The sequence below is a fragment of the Nothobranchius furzeri genome, chromosome 7 (assembly GCF_043380555.1).
Source record: "Nothobranchius furzeri strain GRZ-AD chromosome 7, NfurGRZ-RIMD1, whole genome shotgun sequence".
In the NCBI taxonomy this organism is placed as follows: Eukaryota; Metazoa; Chordata; class Actinopteri; order Cyprinodontiformes; family Nothobranchiidae; genus Nothobranchius; species Nothobranchius furzeri.
In genome coordinates, this window is record NC_091747.1 from 19,921,051 (window position 1) to 19,943,359 (window position 22,309).

General features: G+C 51.8%; 1 protein-coding gene across 1 annotated transcript; it reads right to left on the reverse strand.

Moving 5' to 3' along the window:
* Positions 1–13,481: 13,481 nt before the first annotated feature.
* LOC139070648 (coiled-coil domain-containing protein 106-like) lies at positions 13,482–17,293 on the reverse strand. Its single transcript, XM_070553296.1, has 3 exons — positions 15,896–17,293; positions 14,979–15,185; positions 13,482–14,238 (listed from the first exon to the last, which is right to left on the reverse strand). Exons 1-3 carry the CDS (start codon positions 15,957–15,959, stop codon positions 13,916–13,918), a joined length of 594 nt encoding a protein of 197 aa, XP_070409397.1. The 5' UTR covers positions 15,960–17,293; the 3' UTR covers positions 13,482–13,915.
* Positions 17,294–22,309: the final 5,016 nt, after the last annotated feature.

Genomic DNA, 22,309 nt, shown 5'->3' on the forward strand with positions numbered 1-22,309 from the left:
CGTGGCAAGACGCTCCTCGGGGCGCGTCTTGCTTTGGCCTCTCTCCTGGAGGCGCTCAGTCAGACACAGTGTTGACATGTGGCAAGATGCTCCTCGGGGCACGTCTTGCTTGGGCCTCTCTCCTGGAGGCGCTCAGTCAGACCCAGTGTTGACATGTGGCAAGACGCTCCTCGGGGCGCGTCTTGCTGGGGCTTCTCTCATGGAGGCACTCAGTCAGACCCAGTGTTGACATGTGGCAAGATGCTCCTCGGGGCACGTCTTGCTTGGGCCTCTCTCCTGGAGGCGCTCAGTCAGACCCAGAGGAGACATGTGTCAAGACGCTCCTCGGGGCGCGTCTTGCTTGGGCCTCTCTCCTGGAGGCGCTCAGTCAGACCGAGTGCTGACATGTGGCAAGACGCTCCTCCGGGTGCGTCTTGCTTGGGCCTCTCTCCTGGAGGCGCTCAGTCAGACCCAGTGTTCACATGTGGCAAGATGCTCCTCGGGGCACGTCTTGCTTGGGCCTCTCTCCTGGAGGCGCTCAGTCAGACCGAGTGTTGACATGTGGCAAGACGCTCCTCGGGGCGCGTCTTGCTTGGGCTTCTCTCCTGGAGGCCCTCAGTCAGACCCATTGTTGACATGTGGCAAGACGCTCCTCGGGGCACGTCTTGCTTGGGCCTCTCTCCTGGAGGCGCTCAGTCAGACCGAGTAGTGACATGTGGCAAGACGCTCCTCGGGGCGCGTCTTGCTTGGGCCTCTCTCCAGAAGGCCCTCAATCAGACCCAGTGTTGACAAGTGGCAAGACGCTCGTCGGGGCGCGTCTTGCTTGGGCCTCTCTCCTGGAGGCCCTCAGTCAGACCCAGTGTTGACATGTGGCAAGACGCTCCTCGGGGCGCGTCTTGCTTGGGCTTCTCTCCTGGAGGCCCTCAGTCAGACCCATTGTTGACATGTGGCAAGACGCTCCTCGGGGCACGTCTTGCTTGGGCCTCTCTCCTGGAGGCGCTCAGTCAGACCGAGTAGTGACATGTGGCAAGACGCTCCTCGGGGCGCGTCTTGCTTGGGCCTCTCTCCAGAAGGCCCTCAATCAGACCCAGTGTTGACAAGTGGCAAGACGCTCCTCGGGGCGCGTCTTACTTGGGCCTCTCTCCTGGAGGCGCTCAGTCAGACTGAGTAGTGACATGTGGCCTGACGCTCCTCGGGGCGCGTGTTGCTTGGGCCTCTCTCCTGGAGGCGCTCAGTCAGACCAAGTGGTGACATGTGGCAAGACGCTCCTCGGGGCACGTCTTGCTTGGGCTTCTCTCCTGGAGGCCCTCAGTCAGACCCATTGTTGACATGTGGCAAGACGCTCCTCGGGGCACGTCTTGCTTGGGCCTCTCTCCTGGAGGCGCTCAGTCAGACCGAGTAGTGACATGTGGCAAGACGCTCCTCGGGGCGCGTCTTGCTTGGGCCTCTCTCCTGGAGGCGCTCAGTCAGACCAAGTGGTGACATGTGGCAAGACCCTCCTCGGGGCGCGTCTTGCTTGGGCCTCTCTCCTGGAGGCGCTCAGTCAGACCCAGTGGTGACATGTGGCAAGACGCTCCTCGGGGCGCGTATTGCTTGGGCCTCTCTCCTGGATGCCCTCTGTCAGACCGAGTGTTGATATGTGGCAAGACTCTCCTCGGGGCGCATCTTGCTTGGGCTTCTCTCATGGAGGCCCTCAGTCCGACCCAGTGTTGGCATGTGTCAAGACGCTCCTCGGGGCGTGTCTTGCTTGGGCCTCTCTCCTGGAGGCGCTCAGTCAGACCCAGTGTTGACATGTGGCAAGATGCTCCTCGGGGCGCGTCTTGCGTGGGCTTCTCTCCTGGAGGCCCTCAGTCAGACCCATTGTTGACATGTGGCAAGAAACTCCTCGGGGCACGTCTTGCTTGGGCCTCTCTCCTGGAGGCGCTCAAACAGACCGAGTAGTGACATGTGGCAAGACGCTCCTCGGGGCGCGTCTTGCTGGGGCTTCTCTCATGGAGGCACTCAGTCAGACCCAGTGTTGACACGTGGCAAGACGCTCCTCGGGGCGCGTCTTGCTTGGGCCTCTCTCCTGGAGGGCGCTCAGTCAGACTGAGTAGTGACATGTGGCCTGACGCTCCTCGGGGCGCGTGTTGCTTGGGCCTCTCTCCTGGAGGCGCTCAGTCAGACCAAGTGGTGACATGTGGCAAGAAGCTCCCCGGGGCGCGTCTTGCTTGGGCTTCTCTCCTGGAGGCCCTCAGTAAGACCCATTGTTGACATGTGGCAAGACGCTCCTCGGGGCGCGTCTTGCTTGGGCCTCTCTCCAGAAGGCCCTCAATCAGACCCAGTGTTGACAAGTGGCAAGACGCTCCTCGGGGCGCGTCTTACTTGGGCCTCTCTCCTGGAGGCGCTCAGTCAGACTGAGTAGTGACATGTGGCCTGACGCTCCTCGGGGCGCGTGTTGCTTGGGCCTCTCTCCTGGAGGCGCTCAGTCAGACCAAGTGGTGACATGTGGCAAGACGCTCCTCGGGGCACGTCTTGCTTGGGCTTCTCTCCTGGAGGCCCTCAGTCAGACCCATTGTTGACATGTGGCAAGACGCTCCTCGGGGCACGTCTTGCTTGGGCCTCTCTCCTGGAGGCGCTCAGTCAGACCGAGTAGTGACATGTGGCAAGACGCTCCTCGGGGCGCGTCTTGCTTGGGCCTCTCTCCTGGAGGCGCTCAGTCAGACTGAGTAGTGACATGTGGCCTGACGCTCCTCGGGGCGCGTGTTGCTTGGGCCTCTCTCCTGGAGGCGCTCAGTCAGACCAAGTGGTGACATGTGGCAAGACACTCCTCAGGGCGCGTCTTGCTTGGGCCTCTCTCCAGAAGGCCCTCAATCAGACCCAGTGCTGACATGTGGAAAGACGCTCCTCGGGGCGCGTCTTGCTTGGGCTTCTCTCCTGGAGGCGCTCAGAAAGACCCAGTGTTGACATGTGACAAGACGCTCCTCGGGGCGCGTCTTGCTTGGGCCTCTCTCCTGGAGGCGCTCAGTCAGATTGAGTAGTGACATGTGGCCTGACGCTCCTCGGGGCGCGTGTTGCTTGGGCCTCTCTCCTGGAGGCGCTCAGTCAGACCAAGTGGTGACATGTGGCAAGACACTCCTCGGGGCGCGTCATGCTTGGGCCTCTCTCCTGGATGCCCTCTGTCAGACCCAGTGTTGACATGTGTCAAGACGCTCCTCGGGGCGCGTCTTGCTTGGGCTTCTCTCCTGGAGGCCCTCAGTCAGACCCATTGTTGACATGTGGCAAGACGCTCCTCGGGGCGCGTCTTGCTTGGGCCTCTCTCCTGGAGGCGCTCAGTCAGACTGAGTAGTGACATGTGGCCTGACGCTCCTCGGGGCGCGTGTTGCTTGGGCCTCTCTCCTGGAGGCGCTCAGTCAGACTGAGTAGTGACATGTGGCCTGACGCTCCTCGGGGCGCGTGTTGCTTGGGCCTCTCTCCTGGAGGCGCTCAGTCAGACCAAGTGGTGACATGTGGCAAGACACTCCTCGGGGCGCGTCTTGCTTGGGCCTCTCTCCTGGAGGCGCTCAGTCAGACCGAGTGCTGACATGTGGCAAGACGCTCCTCGGGCCGCGTGTTGCTTGGGCTTCTCTCCTGGAGGCCCTCAGTCAGACCCATTGTTGACATGTGGCAAGACGCTCCTCGGGGCGCGTCTTTCTTGGGCCTCTCTCCTGGAGGCGCTCAGTCAGACCGAGTGCTGACATGTGGCAAGCCGCTCCTCGGGGCGCGTCTTGCTTGGGCTTCTCTCTTGGAGGCGCTCAGAAAGACCCAGTGTTGACATGTGGCAAGACACTCCTCGGGGCGCGTCTTGCTTGGGCCTCTCTCCCGGAGGCGCTCAGTCAGACCCAGTGGTGACATGTGGCAAGACACTCCTCGGGGCGCGTCTTGCTTGGGCCTCTCTCCTGGAGGCCCTCTGTCAGACCCAGTGTTTGCATGTGGCAAGACGCTCCTTGGGGCGCGTCTTGGTTGGGCCTCTCTCCTGGAGGCGCTCAGTCAGACCCAGTGGTGACATGTGGCAAGACGCTCCTCGGGGGGCGTATTGCTTGGGCCTGTCTCCTGGATGCCCTTTGTCAGACCGAGTGTTGACATGTGGCAAGACTCTACTCGGGGCGCGTCTTGCTTGGGCTTCTCTCATGGAGGCCCTCAGTCAGACCCAGTGTTGGCATGTGTCAAGACGCTCCTCGGGGCGTGTCTTGCTTGGGCCTCTCTCCTGGAGGCGCTCAGTCAGACCCAGTGTTGACATGTGGCAAGATGCTCCTAGGGGCGCGTCTTGCTTGGGCTTCTCTCCTGGAGGCCCTCAGTCAGACCCATTGTTGACATGTGGCAAGACGCTCCTCGGGGCACGTCTTGCTTGGGCCTCTCTCCTGGAGGCGCTCAAACAGACCGAGTAGTGACATGTGGCTAGACACACCTCGGGGCGCGTCTTGTTGGGGCTTCTCTCATGGAGGCACTCAGTCAGACCCAGTGTTGACATGTGGCAAGACGCTCCTTGGGGCGCGTCTTGCGTGGACCTCTCTCCCTGAGGCGCTCAGTCAGACCGAGTAGTGACATGTGGCAAGACGCTCCTCGGGGCGCGTCTTGCTTTGGCCTCTCTCCTGGAGGCGCTCAAACAGACCGAGTAGTGACATGTGGCAAGACGCTCCTCGGGGCGCGTCTTGCTGGGGCTTCTCTCATGGAGGCACTCAGTCAGACCCAGTGTTGACACGTGGCAAGACGCTCCTCGAGGCGCGTCTTGCTTGGGCCTCTCTCCTGGAGGCGCTCAGTCAGACTGAGTAGTGACATGTGGCCTGACGCTCCTCGGGGCGCGTGTTGCTTGGGCCTCTCTCCTGGAGGCGCTCAGTCAGACCAAGTGGTGACATGTGGCAAGACAATCCTCAGGGCGCGTCTTGCTTGGGCCTCTCTCCTGGAGGCCCTCTGTCAGACCCAGTGTTGACATGTGGCAAGACACTCCTCGGGGCGCGTCTTGCTTGGGCCTCTCTCATGGAGGCCCTCTGTCAGACCCAGTGTTGACATGTGTCAAGACGCTCCTCGGGGCGCGTCTTGCATGGCCTCTCTCCTGGAGGCGCTCAGTCAGACCGAGTGCTGACATGTGGCAAGAAGCTCCTCGGGGTGCGTCTTGCTTGGGCTTCTCTCCTGGAGGCCCTCAGTAAGACCCATTGTTGACATGTGGCAAGACGCTCCTCGGGGCGCGTCTTGCTTGGGCCTCTCTCCTGGAGGCGCTCAGTCAGACTGAGTAGTGACATGTGGCCTGATTCTCCTCGGGGCGCGTGTTGCTTGGGCCTCTCTCCTGGAGGCGCTCAGTCAGACCAAGTGGTGACATGTGGCAAGACACTCCTCTGGGCGCGTCTTGCTTGGGCTTCTCTCCTGGAGGCCCTCAGTCAGACCCATTGTTGACATGTGGCAAGACGCTCCTCGGGGCACGTCTTGCTTGAGGCTCTCTCCTGGAGGCGCTCAGTCAGACCGAGTAGTGACATGTGGCAAGACGCTCCTCGGGGCGCGTCTTGCTTGGGCCTCTCTCCTGGAGGCCCTCTGTCAGACCCAGTGTTGACATGTGGCAAGACACTCCTCGGGGCGCGTCTTGCTTGGGCCTCTCTCCTGGAGGCCCTCTGTCAGACCCAGTGTTGGCATGTGGCAAGACGCTCCTCAGGGCGCGTCTTGGTTGGGCCTCTCTCCTGGAGGCGCTCAGTCAGACCCAGTGGTGACATGTGGCAAGACGCTCCTCGGGGCGCGTATTGCTTGGGCCTCTCTCCTGGATGCCCTCTGTCAGACCGAGTGTTGACATGTGGCAAGACTCTCCTCGGGGCGCGTCTTGCTTGGGCTTCTCTCATGGAGGCCCTCAGTCAGACCCAGTGTTGGCATGTGTCAAGACGCTCCTCGGGGTGTGTCTTGCTTGGGCCTCTCTCCTGGAGGCGCTCAGTCAGACCCAGTGTTGACATGTGGCAAGACGCTCCTCAGGGCACGTCTTGCTTGGGCCTTTCTCCTGGAGGCGCTCAAACAGACCGAGTAGTGACATGTGGCAAGACGCTCCTCGGGGCGCGTCTTGCTGGGGCTTCTCTCATGGAGGCACTCAGTCAGACCCAGTGTTGACATGTGGCAAGACGCTCCTTGGGGCGCGTCTTGCTTGGACCTCTCTCCCAGAGGCGCTCAGTCAGACCGAGTAGTGACATGTGGCAAGACGGTCCTCGGGGCGCGTCTTGCTTGGGCCTCTCTCCTGGAGGCGCACAAACAGACCGAGTAGTGACATGTGGCAAGACGCTCCTCGGGGCGCGTCTTGCTGGGGCTTCTCTCATGGAGGCGCTCAGTCAGACCAAGTGGTGACATGTGGCAAGACAATCCTCGGGGCGCGTCTTGCTTGGGCCTCTCTCCTGGAGGCCCTCTGTCAGACCCAGTGTTGACATGTGGCAAGACACTCCTCGGGGCGCGTCTTGCTTGGGCCTCTCTCATGGAGGCCCTCTGTCAGACCCATTGTTGACATGTGGCAAGACGTTCCTCGGGGCGCGTCTTGCTTGGGCCTCTCTCCTGGAGGCGCTCAGTCAGACTGAGTAGTGACATGTGGCCTGACGCTCCTCGGGGCGCGTGTTGCTTGGGCCTCTCTCCTGGAGGCGCTCAGTCAGACCAAGTGGTGACATGTGGCAAGACACTCCTCGGGGCGCGTCTTGCTTGGGCCTCTCTCCTGGATGCCCTCTGTCAGACCCAGTGTTGACATGTGTCAAGACGCTCCTCGGGGCGCGTCTTGCTTGGGCTTCTCTCCTGGAGGCCCTCAGTCAGACCCATTGTTGACATGTGGCAAGACGCTCCTCGGGGCGCGTCTTGCTTGGGCCTCTCTCCTGGAGGCGCTCAGTCAGACCGAGTGCTGACATGTCGCAAGACGCTCCTCGGGCCGCGTGTTGCTTGGGCTTCTATCCTGGAGGCCCTCAGTCAGACCCATTGTTGACATGTGGCAAGACGCTCCTCGGGGCGCGTCTTTCTTGGGCCTCTCTCCTGGAGGCGCTCAGTCAGACCGAGTGCTGACATGTGGCAAGCCGCTCCTCGGGGTGCGTCTTGCTTGGGCTTCTCTCCTGGAGGCGCTCAGAAAGACCCAGTGTTGACATGTGGCAAGACACTCCTCGGGGCGCGTCTTGCTTGGGCCTCTCTCCCGGAGGCGCTCAGTCAGACCCAGTGGTGACATGTGGCAAGACACTCCTCGGGGCGCGTCTTGCTTGGGCCTCTCTCCTGGAGGCCCTCTGTCAGACCCAGTGTTGGCATGTGGCAAGACGCTCCTCAGGGCGCGTCTTGGTTGGGCCTCTCTCCTGGAGGCGCTCAGTCAGACCCAGTGGTGACATGTGGCAAGACGCTCCTCGGGGGGCGTATTGCTTGGGCCTCTCTCCTGGATGCCCTTTGTCAGACCGAGTGTTGACATGTGGCAAGACTCTCCTCGGGGCGCGTCTTGCTTGGGCTTCTCTCATGGAGGCCCTCAGTCAGACCCAGTGTTGGCATGTGTCAAGACGCTCCTCGGGGCGTGTCTTGCTTGGGCCTCTCTCCTGGAGGCGCTCAAACAGACCGAGTAGTGACATGTGGCTAGACGCACCTCGGGGCGCGTCTTGTTGGGGCTTCTCTCATGGAGGCACTCAGTCAGACCCAGTGTTGACATGTGGCAAGACGCTCCTTGGGGCGCGTCTTGCGTGGACCTCTCTCCTTGAGGCGCTCAGTCAGACCGAGTAGTGACATGTGGCAAGACGCTCCTCGGGGCGCGTCTTGCTTTGGCCTCTCTCCTGGAGGCGCTCAAACAGACCGAGTAGTGACATGTGGCAAGACGCTCCTCGGGGCGCGTCTTGCTGGGGCTTCTCTCATGGAGGCACTCAGTCAGACCCAGTGTTGACACGTGGCAAGACGCTCCTCGAGGCGCGTCTTGCTTGGGCCTCTCTCCTGGAGGCGCTCAGTCAGACTGAGTAGTGACATGTGGCCTGACGCTCCTCGGGGCGCGTGTTGCTTGGGCCTCTCTCCTGGAGGCGCTCAGTCAGACCAAGTGGTGACATGTGGCAAGACAATCCTCGGGGCGCGTCTTGCTTGGGCCTCTCTCCTGGAGGCCCTCTGTCAGACCCAGTGTTGACATGTGGCAAGACACTCCTCGGGGCGCGTCTTGCTTGGGCCTCTCTCATGGAGGCCCTCTGTCAGACCCAGTGTTGACATGTGTCAAGACGCTCCTCGGGGCGCGTCTTGCATGGCCTCTCTCCTGGAGGCGCTCAGTCAGACCGAGTGCTGACATGTGGCAAGAAGCTCCTCGGGGTGCGTCTTGCTTGGGCTTCTCTCCTGGAGGCCCTCAGTAAGACCCATTGTTGACATGTGGCAAGACGCTCCTCGGGGCGCGTCTTGCTTGGGCCTCTCTCCTGGAGGCGCTCAGTCAGACTGAGTAGTGACATGTGGCCTGATTCTCCTCGGGGCGCGTGTTGCTTGGGCCTCTCTCCTGGAGGCGCTCAGTCAGACCAAGTGGTGACATGTGGCAAGACACTCCTCTGGGCGCGTCTTGCTTGGGCTTCTCTCCTGGAGGCCCTCAGTCAGACCCATTGTTGACATGTGGCAAGACGCTCCTCAGGGCACGTCTTGCTTGAGGCTCTCTCCTGGAGGCGCTCAGTCAGACCGAGTAGTGACATGTGGCAAGACGCTCCTCGGGGCGCGTCTTGCTTGGACCTCCCTCCTGGAGGCGCTCAGTCAGACCGAGTAGTGACATTTGGCAAGACGCTCCTCGGGGCGCGACTTGCTTGGACCTCTCTCCTGGAGGCGCTCAGTTAGACCGAGTAGTGACATGTGGCAAGACGCTCCTCGGGGCGCGTCTTGCTTGGTTGTCTCTCCTGGAGGCGCTCAGTCAGACCGAGTGCTGACATAAGGCAAGACGCTCCTCGGGGCGCGTCTTGCTGGGGCCTCTCTCCTGGAGGTGCTTAATCAGACCCAGTGGTGACACGTGGCAAGACGCTCCTCTGGGCGCGCCTTGCTTGGGCCTCTCTCCTGGAGGAGCTCAGTCAGACCCAGTGGTGACACTTGGCAAGACGCTCCTCGGGGCGCATCTTGATTGGGCCTCTCTCCTGGAGGCGCTAAGTCAGACCCAGTGTTGACACGTGGCAAGACGCTCCTCGGGGCGCGTCTTGCTTTGGCCTCTCTCCTGGAGGCGCTCAGTCAGAACCAGTGTTGACATGTGGCAAGACACTCCTCGGGGCGCGTTTTGCTGGGGCCTCTCTCCTGGAGGTGCTCAGTCAGACCCAGTGTTGACATGTGGCAAGACGCTCCTCGGGGCGCGTCTTGCTGGGGCTTCTCTCATGGAGGCACTCAGTCAGACCCAGTGTTGACATGTGGCAAGATGCTCCTCGGGGCACGTCTTGCTTGGGCCTCTCTCCTGGAGGCGCTCAGTCAGACCCAGAGGAGACATGTGTCAAGACGCTCCTCGGGGCGCGTCTTGCTTGGGCCTCTCTCCTGGAGGCGCTCAGTCAGACCGAGTGCTGACATGTGGCAAGACGCTCCTCTGGGTGCGTCTTGCTTGGGCCTCTCTCCTGGAGGCGCTCAGTCAGACCCAGTGTTCACATGTGGCAAGACGCTCCTCGGGGCGCGTCTTGCTTGGGCCTTTCTCCTGGAGGCGCTCAGTCAGACCCAGTGTTGACATGTGGCAAGACGCTCCTCGGGGCGCGTCTTGCTTTGGCCTCTCTCCTGGAGGCGCTAGGTCAGACCGAGTGCTGACATGTGGCAAGACGCTCCTCGGGGCGCATCTTGCTTGGGCTTCTCTCCTGGAGGCCCTCAGTCAGACCCAGTGTTGACATGTGGCAAGACGTTCCTCGGGGCGCGTCTTATTTGGGCCTCTCTCCTGGGGGCCCTCAGTCAGACCCAGTCTTGACATGTGGCAAGACGCTCCTCGGGGCGCGTCTTGCTTGGGCTTCTCTCCTGGAGGCCCTCAGTAAGACCCATTGTTGACATGTGGCAAGACGCTCCTCGGGGCACGTCTTGCTTGGGCCTCTCTCCTGGAGGCGCTCAGTCAGACCGAGTAGTGACATGTGGCAAGACGCTCCTCGGGGCGTGTCTTGCTTGGACCTCTCTCCTGGAGGCGCTCAGTTAGACCGAGTAGTGACATGTGGCAAGACGCTCCTCGGGGCGGGTCTTGCTTGGGCCTCTCTCCTTGAGGAGCTCAGTCAGACCGAGTGCTGACATAAGGCAAGATGCTCCTCGCGGCGTGTCTTGCTGGGGCCTCTCTCCTGGAGGTGCTCAATCAGACCCAGTGGTGACACGTGGCAAGACGCTCCTCGGGGCGCGTCTTGCTTGGTCCTCTCTCCTGGAGGAGCTCAGTCAGACCCAGTGGTGACACGTGGCAAGACGCTCCTCGGGGCGCATCTTGCTTGGGCCTCTCTCCTGGATGCGCTAAGTCAGACCCAGTGTTGACACGTGGCAAGACGCTCCTCGGGGCGCGTCTTGCTTGGGCCTCTCTGCTGGAGGCGCTCAGTCAGACCCAGTGTTGACATGTGGCAAGACACTCCTCGGGGCGCGTATTGCTTGGGCCTCTCTCATGGAGGCCCTCTGTCAGATAAAGTGTTGACATGTGTCAAGACGCTCCTTGGGGCGAATCTTGCTTTGGCCTCTCTCCTGGAGGCGCTCAGTCAGACCGAGTGCTGACATGTGGCAAGAAGCTCCTCGGGGCGCGTCTTCCTTGGGCTTCTCTCCTGGAGTCCCTCAGTCAGACCCAGTGTTGACATGTGGCAAGACGCTCCTCGGGGCGCGTATTGCTTGGTCCTCTCTCCTGGATGCCCTCTGTCAGACCCAGTGTTGACATGTGGCAAAACTCTCCTCGGGGCGCGTCTTGCTTGGGCTTCTCACATGGAGGGCCTCAGTCAGACCCAGTGTTAACATGTGTCAAGACGCTCCTCGGGGCGTGTCTTGCTTGGGCCTCTCTCCTGGAGCCGTTCAGTCAGACCCAGTGTTGACATGTGGCAAGACGCTCCTCTGGGCGCTTCTTGCTTGGGCTTCTCTCCTGGAGGCCCTCAGTCAGACCCATTGTTGACATGTGGCAAGATGCTCCTCGGGGCACGTCTTGCTTGGGCCTCTCTCCTGGAGGCGCTCAGTCAGACCGAGTAGTGACATGTGACAAGACGCTCCTCGGGGCGCGTCTTGCTGGGGGCTCTCTCCTGGAGGCGCTCAGTCAGACCGAGTAGTGACATGTGGCAAGACGCTCCTCGGGGCGCGTCTTGCTTGGACCTCCCTCCTGGAGGCGCTCAGTCAGACCGAGTGGTGACATAAGGCAAGACGCTCCTCGGGGCGCGTCTTGCTGGGGCCTCTCTCCTGGAGGTGCTCAATCAGACCCAGTGGTGACACGTGGCAAGACGCTCCTCTGGGCGCGCCTTGCTTGGGCCTCTCTCCTGGAGGCGCTAAGTCAGACCCAGTGTTGACACGTGGCAAGACGCTCCTCGGGGCGCGTCTTGCTTTGGCCTCTCTCCTGGAGGCGCTCAGTCAGACACAGTGTTGACATGTGGCAAGATGCTCCTCGGGGCACGTCTTGCTTGGGCCTCTCTCCTGGAGGCGCTCAGTCAGACCCAGTGCTGACATGTGGCAAGACGCTCCTCCGGGTGCGTCTTGCTTGGGCCTCTCTCCTGGAGGCGCTCAGTCAGACCCAGTGTTCACATGTGGCAAGATGCTCCTCGGGGCACGTCTTGCTTGGGCCTCTCTCCTGGAGGCGCTCAGTCAGACCGAGTAGTGACATGTGACAAGACGCTCCTCGGGGCGCGTCTTGCTGGGGGCTCTCTCCTGGAGGCGCTCAGTCAGACCGAGTAGTGACATGTGGCAAGACGCTCCTCGGGGCGCGCCTTGCTTGGGCCTCTCTCCTGGAGGCGCTAAGTCAGACCCAGTGTTGACACGTGGCAAGACGCTCCTCGGGGCACGTCTTGCTTGGACCTCCCTCCTGGAGGCGCTCAGTCAGACCGAGTAGTGACATAAGGCAAGACGCTCCTCGGGGCGCGTCTTGCTGGGGCCTCTCTCCTGGAGGTGCTCAATCAGACCCAGTGGTGACACGTGGCAAGACGCTCCTCTGGGCGCGCCTTGCTTGGGCCTCTCTCCTGGAGGCGCTAAGTCAGACCCAGTGTTGACACGTGGCAAGACGCTCCTCGGGGCGCGTCTTGCTTTGGCCTCTCTCCTGGAGGCGCTCAGTCAGACACAGTGTTGACATGTGGCAAGATGCTCCTCGGGGCACGTCTTGCTTGGGCCTCTCTCCTGGAGGCGCTCAGTCAGACCCAGTGTTGACATGTGGCAAGACGCTCCTCGGGGCGCGTCTTGCTGGGGCTTCTCTCATGGAGGCACTCAGTCAGACCCAGTGTTGACATGTGGCAAGATGCTCCTCGGGGCACGTCTTGCTTGGGCCTCTCTCCTGGAGGCGCTCAGTCAGACCCAGAGGAGACATGTGTCAAGACGCTCCTCGGGGCGCGTCTTGCTTGGGCCTCTCTCCTGGAGGCGCTCAGTCAGACCGAGTGCTGACATGTGGCAAGACGCTCCTCCGGGTGCGTCTTGCTTGGGCCTCTCTCCTGGAGGCGCTCAGTCAGACCCAGTGTTCACATGTGGCAAGACGCTCCTCGGGGCGCGTCTTGCTTGGGCCTCTCTCCTGGAGGCACTCAGTCAGACCCAGTGTTGACATGTGGCAAGACGCTCCTCGGGGCGCGTCTTGCTTGGGCCTCTCTCCTGGAGGCGCTAGGTCAGACCGAGTGCTGACATGTGGCAAGACGCTCCTCGGGGCGCATCTTGCTTGGGCTTCTCTCCTGGAGGCCCTCAGTCAGACCCAGTGTTGACATGTGGCAAGAAGCTCCTCGGGGCGCGTCTTATTTGGGCCTCTCTCCTGAGGCCCTCAGTCAGACCCAGTGTTGACATGTGGCAAGACGCTCCTCGGGGCGCGTCTTGCTTGGGCTTCTCTCCTGGAGGCCCTCAGTAAGACCCATTGGTACCACTTTACAATAAGGCTCCCTTATAAATGGCTAATAAATGGTTTATAAATGTCTTATTAATCAATCTATAATGCCTTATATATGACTAATAAACATTTATTATGCATTAATTAAGGGTGAAAAAGACACTAAACTTACTAGTTTCTTGCCAAATAGTGAACCAAATCTGTTGACTTATGTACTTTATCTAGACTTCATATATTAAACATTTCAAACTAAGAAACTACCTTTTAAGCACTATTAGCATTTGTAAACAAGGTTTTGGGCAACTAATAATGTACCTTATAACTGCATTATAAATACAATGATTAAAGGGAGGCTTATTGTAAAGTGTAAAATATGTCTTTATTCATTAATAGTTAATAAACATTTATAAATACAAACTGGAGCCTTATTGTAAAGTGTAAAACATGTCTTTATTTATTAATGATTAATAAACATTTATAAATACAAACTGGAGCCTTATTGTAAAGTGTAAAACATGTCTTTATTTATTAATGATTAATAAACATTTATAAATACAAACTAGAGCCTTATTGTAAAGTGTAAAATATGTCTTTATTTATTAATAGTTAATAAACATTTATAATTACAAAAGGGAGCCTTATTGTAAAGTATAAAACATATCAGTGTTTATTAATGACTCTTAAACATTTTTAAATGTAAAATGAAACTTTTTTAGTATGAAACTAGTTAACAATTATTTATAACCAGTAAACTTTTTGAAGACTAGGGGCCTTACTATGAAAAGTATAACAAGCTGCCTTATAACATTAGACAATACTCTATCTTAACATGTGCAGTTGTTTTGGTTACACTTAGGACAGACAAAACCTTCTAAACAAAAATGACAAGAAAAATCTTTGTTGCGTGGAAACTGAACACATAACTGAACAGATCGTTAAAAAATTACCAGTTTCACACACATCTGTTCTATAGCTAAATATGCTGAAACAGAACAAGTCAGATAACTGAGTAGGCTTTCAGACAGACTTGCCTCTTCGAATTGGAAGCAAAGATCCATCAGCCTTCATGCTTTCTATTTTGTTTTTCACTTCATCATTGCTTTGAATCTCTTCCTCACATCGCTTAGCAAAATGGAGTACCGTCTCTCCACTGGGCTTGTTGGAGATCAGCTCCTGGTAAACAAGAGGAGCTGCGATAGCGAGCTCAGCAACTGATGCCGTGGACACAACTGTGTTTCTGTCAATCCCATGCTTCTGAAAAGCTTTGGACAAGGTCTTCATCTTTGGAAATGTCTTGAGGAGGGACTTGTATCTCTGCACAATCTCACTTGGTGTTCGGACTGAGAATCAAATTAAAACAAAGAAAACTGTTAGAAACAAATGCTCATGGCACACAATACAATCTGTTACTATAATTTACACACACACATGCATATACGTGTGTGTGTGTGTGTGTGTGTGTGTATGCATTTCTAAAAATGCGCATCAGTCCAAACCTTATATTCAAGTTTGGTGTCAAATACAATGTAGTTTGAAGAAAATGTTTAAATGGTAATTTTATCTCCAAAGAACATATCTTCTAGCCTGGCCTGCCAGACTAGACTTCTGCACAGAGAGTCTGGTAACTCACAGGCAGAGAGGCACATGAGGGGCGGGATTAGCCAGCTCAAAAATGACCAATCAAAAAAAAAAAAAAGTGGAAATGCCAACTGTACCATGTGACGCAGTAGTTTTTTTAGCTGTAGTAAAAAATGGAACCTGGTAATGGCGCAAACATCTTTCTTTAGAAGAAAGATTTTTAGCGGTTCTTGTTGTGGTTTCAAAGACATGTCCAAGTCATTTACAACAGAGGAAAGAGCCGCGGTGAACTCCGCTTCAGACATAATTGTTTATGAGAATTTGAGCTTCACTGTGTGTGTGACATACGCTGCTCAGTGATGATTGGTTTGGTTAGCATTTTCATTTGGGTGGGGTTATTTACATAGGAGAGTTACCAGACTCTTTCTCTGTGCAGAATTCAACAGAGGAGGAGTCTGGCAGGCCAGGCTACATATCTTCTGAATATAAGTATTTTGCTCACCACGCTGCCGGAACTTCTTTTCCTCCTTCTTGTATTTCTTGGCTTTTGAATGCTTGTTTTTGAATTTGCGCTTTTGCTTCTTTGGGGGTGAAGATGAGGATGAGGATGACCACTCAGATGATGCAGATGAAGATGTGGAAGATGAATCCAAGTTTTCAGAAGGATTGTTGATAAACGTATCATTTAATGGTTCGTCTTTAGGTTGCGCTGCAGAAAAAAATGGATGAATTTAGAATTTTTTTTAACACATATCAGGTAACACAGAGTGAAACAAACATGCAAAGTAGCTGCCAATTTCATTTCATTACACAATGGATGATTTTGTCAGCTTATGTGCTTTGACAGAATGAGAATGATGCACCCTTCTGAGTGAAATAATATACATGTGGCTGGGCAAATCTAATTTTTGTAGACTATAGAATAATAAAACAGTATAATGACTGAGTGTTGTTGTCCAATACAACATTAAATGTCAATAATTGGCAGTAATTACCTATTACCGTGGTGTTTAAAGGAGAAAAAGGGGAAAACTAAGTTGCTGGTACTAAGAGATAAAGTGGCACAACTACAAACCATCTAAATGAACACTTTGATGTCGAAATGTGTATTTTAAATTAATTATTAAAGTATGTAAATGAAAATGTATTTATTCGTGAGAGCACAGACAACTGTAAGAAAACAGATAATAAACAGATAATAGGTAATGGCATAATACATGCCAATTAATTAATCAATAGGTTTAAACCCAATTAGAACAAGTTATTTTTAAGAGTTAACTGGCATAACACCAAAGAGTAACTATTTTTTTATCAACACAGTGACAATAAGGGATCTTCATGTATATTTATAAATTATCTGATTTTTATCACAATAATCTAAAATTAAACAATGTTTATGAAACTAGTTTAATGTCATACTTGACAGAGATGATAGCTGACTTCGGAGGAAATCCCTCTCTCCTTCCAGTTCTTCAATTCTCATCTTTTGCCACTCCAGCTTCTCCTTAAGAAAAGCAACTTCCTGTCTCTCCTTATTAAGAAGCACAGTTGCAGTAGGGGCAAGGCCAGAAGAAGTATCTAAAAAAAACAAAATTTAGACACACATTAACAACAGTAGCAGAATCTCTAATCTAAACTAGGCAAACTAAATGACAGCAGAAACAAAAATATCTACTTTAAATGGTAACAATACAAATGTAAAAAAAGTTCTGAGACAAACACCTGTTGTAGAGCAGACACTTCCAGAACAAAATAAATTATTCCTCCATGTTACCACACTGGGGTTATTCATAATGATATAAATGTATATACATTTACTAACTATTAAAAAATATAAAACTTTGTGAGGTTTCACTTTCGTAATAATTAATAGTACCAGAGATAGCTAGGCACTGTAGCAGCCAAATGGTTCATTGTTAGCATTAAAACATTCCTCACCATCACGTTTCTCTGCTGACAGCGTTGGTTTAGTGTTAACGTTATCCAGTCGCTGCTTTTTGTTTTTCTTTGAACGCGTGCTGACCGCAAGTGTCGCAGTGGAACAGGAATCTTTCTCTTCAGGTCCATCCATGGCGCTGCCGTAGCTAGCTAGCGTCAGTCCGTGTCGGTTTGACTGGTGGATCCACCTCAGCTCCGACGCACACCGATGGGAGGGACTTCCGTATTAAGATTCACTGTGATTGGATGTTTGCACTAAGCTCATCTCTGTATGGCTAATTTTCGTTTTATTCCCTTTGGCGCGACGATGGCTAGTTTTCATATGCAACCTAAAAATCCAGCGGGAAACGCTTCATAACTGAGTCCAATACACTATAAGAGGTGAGCAAATTGTTTTATTTTTTGTATGCAGGGTTTTTCTTTTAATTATAATTCACTTTTAAATATTACTTTAGCTGATGAAGAAAAATCATTTTTAAGAATGAAAATGTTTTGTGTAAATGTAGCATGTTTTGTATTAACTTAACTAAATATTCTTGTTCCTGTTGTGTTAGCCATTTTTACATTTTTCTTTGAAAATTATCAGCATTTACAAGTTCGCTTGCAGGGAAGAGTAGTCATAAATAATGATAATTAACATATTTATTAAAAACCCATTTATCTTTCTTTTTTTGGTCATTCTTAGTAAGTCAACATAATTATAAATTCAGGTTTTTATTTAGCAAGTGTTACTTCCTGTTGAGCTGTGTATTGTAAAAAGAAAAAAAAACAACACAAATAGATTGCAGAGGCAATACAGTTTGTAACTGTATGTGCTGTGTTTTTTAAGTAAGTAAAATAAACTGGAACTAGAAATGTTTATATCTTGATTTTTTTTTGTGTGTTGAATTTTTTGGTCAAATTAATGGTTTTACATTTTTCCTTGACATTTCAAAGAATGCTTCAAGAATTATACAAAGACTTGATCTGTTGCTATATCAGTGACCTTTTTTTACCTATGACATTCTGAAGATACCAGTATTTCAATGTAATAATATAATTAAATAAATCTATAATTTTTCCTACTAGAATGCCTCTTGGGATGAAGTTGTGCACTCATACAGAGGGAAAACAAACTAAAAAGAAGACTCTGAGGCTGATTAAATGGCTGCAAAAGAAACACCTTCTAAAGAAGAAGCTGAGATGCCCTGTTTGCCACCATAAGATGAAAATGATATCTGTGGTGAAGAAAGACCAATTTATGTGGTATGAATGCATGATAATGTAGAACATTTAACATCACATTCTGATATTAAAGGCAGGGTACGTAAGTTGGAATTGTTAAAATAATTTTGACCATCTGACCTTGTTCTATGAGAAAAAGTGTGATCTTTCATATTTTATTTTTCTCCTAAGTCCCTCCCCTGGCTTTACAGCTAAACTAATAATTTCTGCAAGCCTACCACACTGGCTAATAGCACTGCATTTCAGATGTTCTCTCACTTGACTCGGCTTTCCCTGCATGTGCACGTTAGGAGGCGTGGCTTTCGGCTCATTCAGGAAGGTCGGGGATAGAGCAACAGCCCTTCAAATTTTAAAAGCAAGACACAGTGCTAACTTTATCTCAATATTTATTTATTTTTTAATATAATTTTGTGATAATGTTTATAGGTTCATTTATTTACCTCACTTTTTGGTTTGTTCTCAGGTGCTGCAAAAGAGCAAGTCATAGAAAAGTCTCCAGAACAATTAGAACTGGCTCCCTCTTTGACAAATCAAAATCTTCTCTTTTCATTTGGATGAAGTTCATCTACAGGTAGCCTGTGTGTATGAATGTCAACAGGAATAGCAGTTAATAATAGGGCCTCAGTGAGTTTTGATTGGTTTTCATTTCTGTCGCAGATTTTCACAAGGGCTCAGGCTCAGGCAGATAGATATGATTGATGATGATGTGGCTGGGAGCTCCAAAACATTAAGTGCCATGGCAAAGCGTATTCGACAAGTCTGCATCAGTGCAATGGAAAGACACGGAGTAAATAAAGGGCACTGTCTTGGTGGTCACAAAGAATTTGTGGTTATGGATGAAAGCTGTCTCCGTCATCAGCGAAAGGTTGTAAACTCTCAGACCCCTTTGTTATTATCAGTCCAGATCTGAACATGTCCCCTAAACATATAAGTTTTAAGTTTTTACCATTACATTTAAGAATCAATATAGTAAAACTGTTACAACCAAACAAAAACAATCTGTTAATAAACATATTATTATATCAATTACTATGATGATTTGAATCACTTGAGTCAGAATTTAACAAAATTAAAGTTTGTAAAAGTAGTCAATTAATCCATAAAGGAAATGAATGACAGAAAACAGCTTTTTTATTCAACATCTTTGTCATGCTGTTAATAAAGTTAAAATACAATTTACTTTAATAACAGCAATACAATTAAAATGTTAAGATGCAAACTGCATTTAAGAATATACTTTGTAAATATTCTGTTTAACCTTAAAGAGCCAGTCACCCCTTACAAGAAGCGTACTTCACTCCCACTTCATGTTTGAAAAATGCAACAAATGCTGTTGCCTAGCAGACCGAGAGGGTGGAGCCACTAACAAATACACACACTCATGACATTGTGACATCATAATGTACCAGTTTACATCATAGCATACCTCTTAGCCAATAGCGGTGGCAGATTTAAATTCAAATGCAGTGCAGAGTTTTACCTGACAACGGCACAACACTGCCAGTTTCAGGCAGAAAATTTAAATTTTTACTAAAATGCACTAAAGTGCAAAACTATTGACTACACGTGTCTACAACACGATTAGACAAGCATTTATATAGTTTATCAGGAAAAAATAATTGATTTGGGGGTGACTTGCTCTTTAATCTTTTTTTATTTTCAGTATGCACGTGGACGCTTCGGAAATGCTTGGAAAAGAAAGAAATGGGTCTTTGGACTGATGGGAGTGAAAGACAAAAGGCGAAGGCTCGTGTTAAAACTTGTAGAGAAACGAACAAGGCGTCACCTTGTTCCTCTGATCAGACAGCATGTTAAGTCGGGTAGTGCCATTATCAGTGATGAGTGGAGAGCCTACAAGAATGTCTTGACAAACATGGGGTACAAACATTACACAGTAAATCACAGCAGGTGGTTTGTTGATCCTCACTCGGGCAGTCATACACAACATATTGAAAGAGCTTGGATGACAATTAAAGGACATATTCGCAGACTAAGAGGAAATCGTACAGAGATGTTGTTGGAGGAACATCTTAAAGTTCTCGAATGGTCATCTTGGCTTGGTTCAAAACATCCTGATGGACCACTGGGACGCTTATTCAAGGACATATGGAAATCATTCCCAGTTTAACCTGAATCTCTTCTACAACAGTTTTTTTTAGGGAGGGTGTATTTGGTGTGTTTGATGAGTTTGGATGTTAAATGTGCTACACTTACAATACATGACCATTTTTGACAGTAGTTAACATAGTTTGTACAAATATTTTAAGCATTTAGTGTAACTCTGAAGTTTAACAAATTTAAACATTTAAGACTAATTTTTGGTATTTATAAATGTTTATTAGTCATTAATAAATAAAGATATGTTTTATACTTTACAATAAGGCTCCAGTTTGTATTTATAAATGTTTATTAATCATTAATAAATAAAAACATGTTTTACACTTTACAATAAGGCTCCAGTTTGTATTTACATATGTTTATTAATCATTTATAAATAAAAACATGCTTTGCACTTTATAATAAGGCTCCCTTTTGTATTTATAAATGTTTATTAATCATTAATAAATAAAGACATGTTTTACACTTTACAATAAGGCTCCAGTTTGTATTTATAAATGTTTATTAATCATTAATAATCATTAATAAATAAAGACATGTTTTACACTTTATAAGAAGGCTCCAGTTTGTATTTATAAATGTTAATTAATCATTAATAAATAAAGACATGTTTTACACTTTACAATAGCGCTCCCTTTAATCATTGTAAGTATTTATAATGCAGTTATAAGGTACATTAATTATTTGCCCAAAACTGTGTTTACAAATGCTAATAGTGCTTAAAAGATAGGTTCTTAGTTTGAAATGTTTAATATATGAAGTCTAGATAAAGTACATAATCAACAGATTTGGTTCACTATTTGGCAAAAAACTAGTAGGTTTAGTCTCTTTCTCACCCTTAATTAATGCATAATAAACATTAATTAGTCATATATAAGGCATTATAGATGGATTAATAATACATTTATAAACCATTTATTAGCCATTTATAAGGGAGCCTTATTGTAAAGTGGTACCGACCCATTGTTGACATGTGGCAAGACGCTCCTCGGGGCACGTCTTGCTTGGGCCTCTCTCCTGGAGGCGCTCAGTCAGACCGAGTAGTGACATGTGGCAAGACGCTCCTCGGGGCGTGTCTTGCTTGGACCTCTCTCCTGGAGGCGCTCAGTTAGACCGAGTAGTGACATGTGGCAAGACGCTCCTCGGGGCGGGTCTTGCTTGGGCCTCTCTCCTGGAGGCGCTCAGTCAGACCGAGTGCTGACATAAGGTTAGATGCTCCTCGCGGCGTATCTTGCTGGGGCCTCTCTCCTGGAGGTGCTCAATCAGACCCAGTGGTGACACGTGGCAAGACGCTCCTCGGGGCGCGTCTTGCTTGGTCCTCTCTCCTGGAGGAGCTCAGTCAGACCCAGTGGTGACACGTGGCAAGACGCTCCTCGGGGCGTGTCTTGCTTGGGCCTCTCTGCTGGAGGCGCTCAGTCAGACCCAGTGTTGACATGTGGCAAGACACTCCTCGGGGCGCGTCTTGCTTGGGCCTCTCTCATGGAGGCCCTCTGTCAGATCCAGTGTTGACATGTGTCAAGACGCTCCTCGGGGCGAATCTTGCTTTGGCCTCTCTCCTGGAGGCGCTCAGTCAGACCGAGTGCTGACATGTGGCAAGAAGCTCCTCGGGGCGCGTCTTCCTTGGGCTTCTCTCCTGGAGTCCCTCAGTCAGACCCAGTGTTGACATGTGGCAAGACGCTCCTCGGGGCGCGTATTGCTTGGGCCTCTCTCCTGGATGCCCTCTGTCAGACCCAGTGTTGAAATGTGGCAAGACTCTCCTCGGGGCGCGTCTTGCTTGGGCTTCTCACATGGAGGCCCTCAGTCAGACCCAGTGTTAACATGTGTCAAGACGCTCCTCGGGGCGTGTCTTGCTTGGGCCTCTCTCCTGGAGCCGTTCAGTCAGACCCAGTGTTGACATGTGGCAAGACGCTCCTCTGGGCGCTTCTTGCTTGGGCTTCTCTCCTGGAGGCCCTCAGTCAGACCCATTGTTGACATGTGGCAAGACGCTCCTCGGGGCACGTCTTGCTTGGGCCTCTCTCCTGGAGGTGCTCAGTCAGACCGAGTAGTGACATGTGGCAAGACGCTCCTCGGGGCACGTTTTGCTTGGACCTCCCTCCTGGAGGCGCTCAGTCAGACCGAGTAGTGACATAAGGCAAGACGCTCCTCGGGGCGCGTCTTGCTGGGGCCTCTCTCCTGGAGGTGCTCAATCAGACCCAGTGGTGACACGTGGCAAGACGCTCCTCTGGGCGCGCCTTGCTTGGGCCTCTCTCCTGGAGGCGCTAAGTCAGACCCAGTGTTGACACGTGGCAAGACGCTCCTCGGGGCGCGTCTTGCTTTGGCCTCTCTCCTGGAGGCGCTCAGTCAGACACAGTGTTGACATGTGGCAAGATGCTCCTCGGGGCACGTCTTGCTTGGGCCTCTCTCCTGGAGGCGCTCAGTCAGACCCAGTGTTGACATGTGGCAAGACGCTCCTCGGGGCGCGTCTTGCTGGGGCTTCTCTCATGGAGGCACTCAGTCAGACCCAGTGTTGACATGTGGCAAGATGCTCCTCGGGGCACGTCTTGCTTGGGCCTC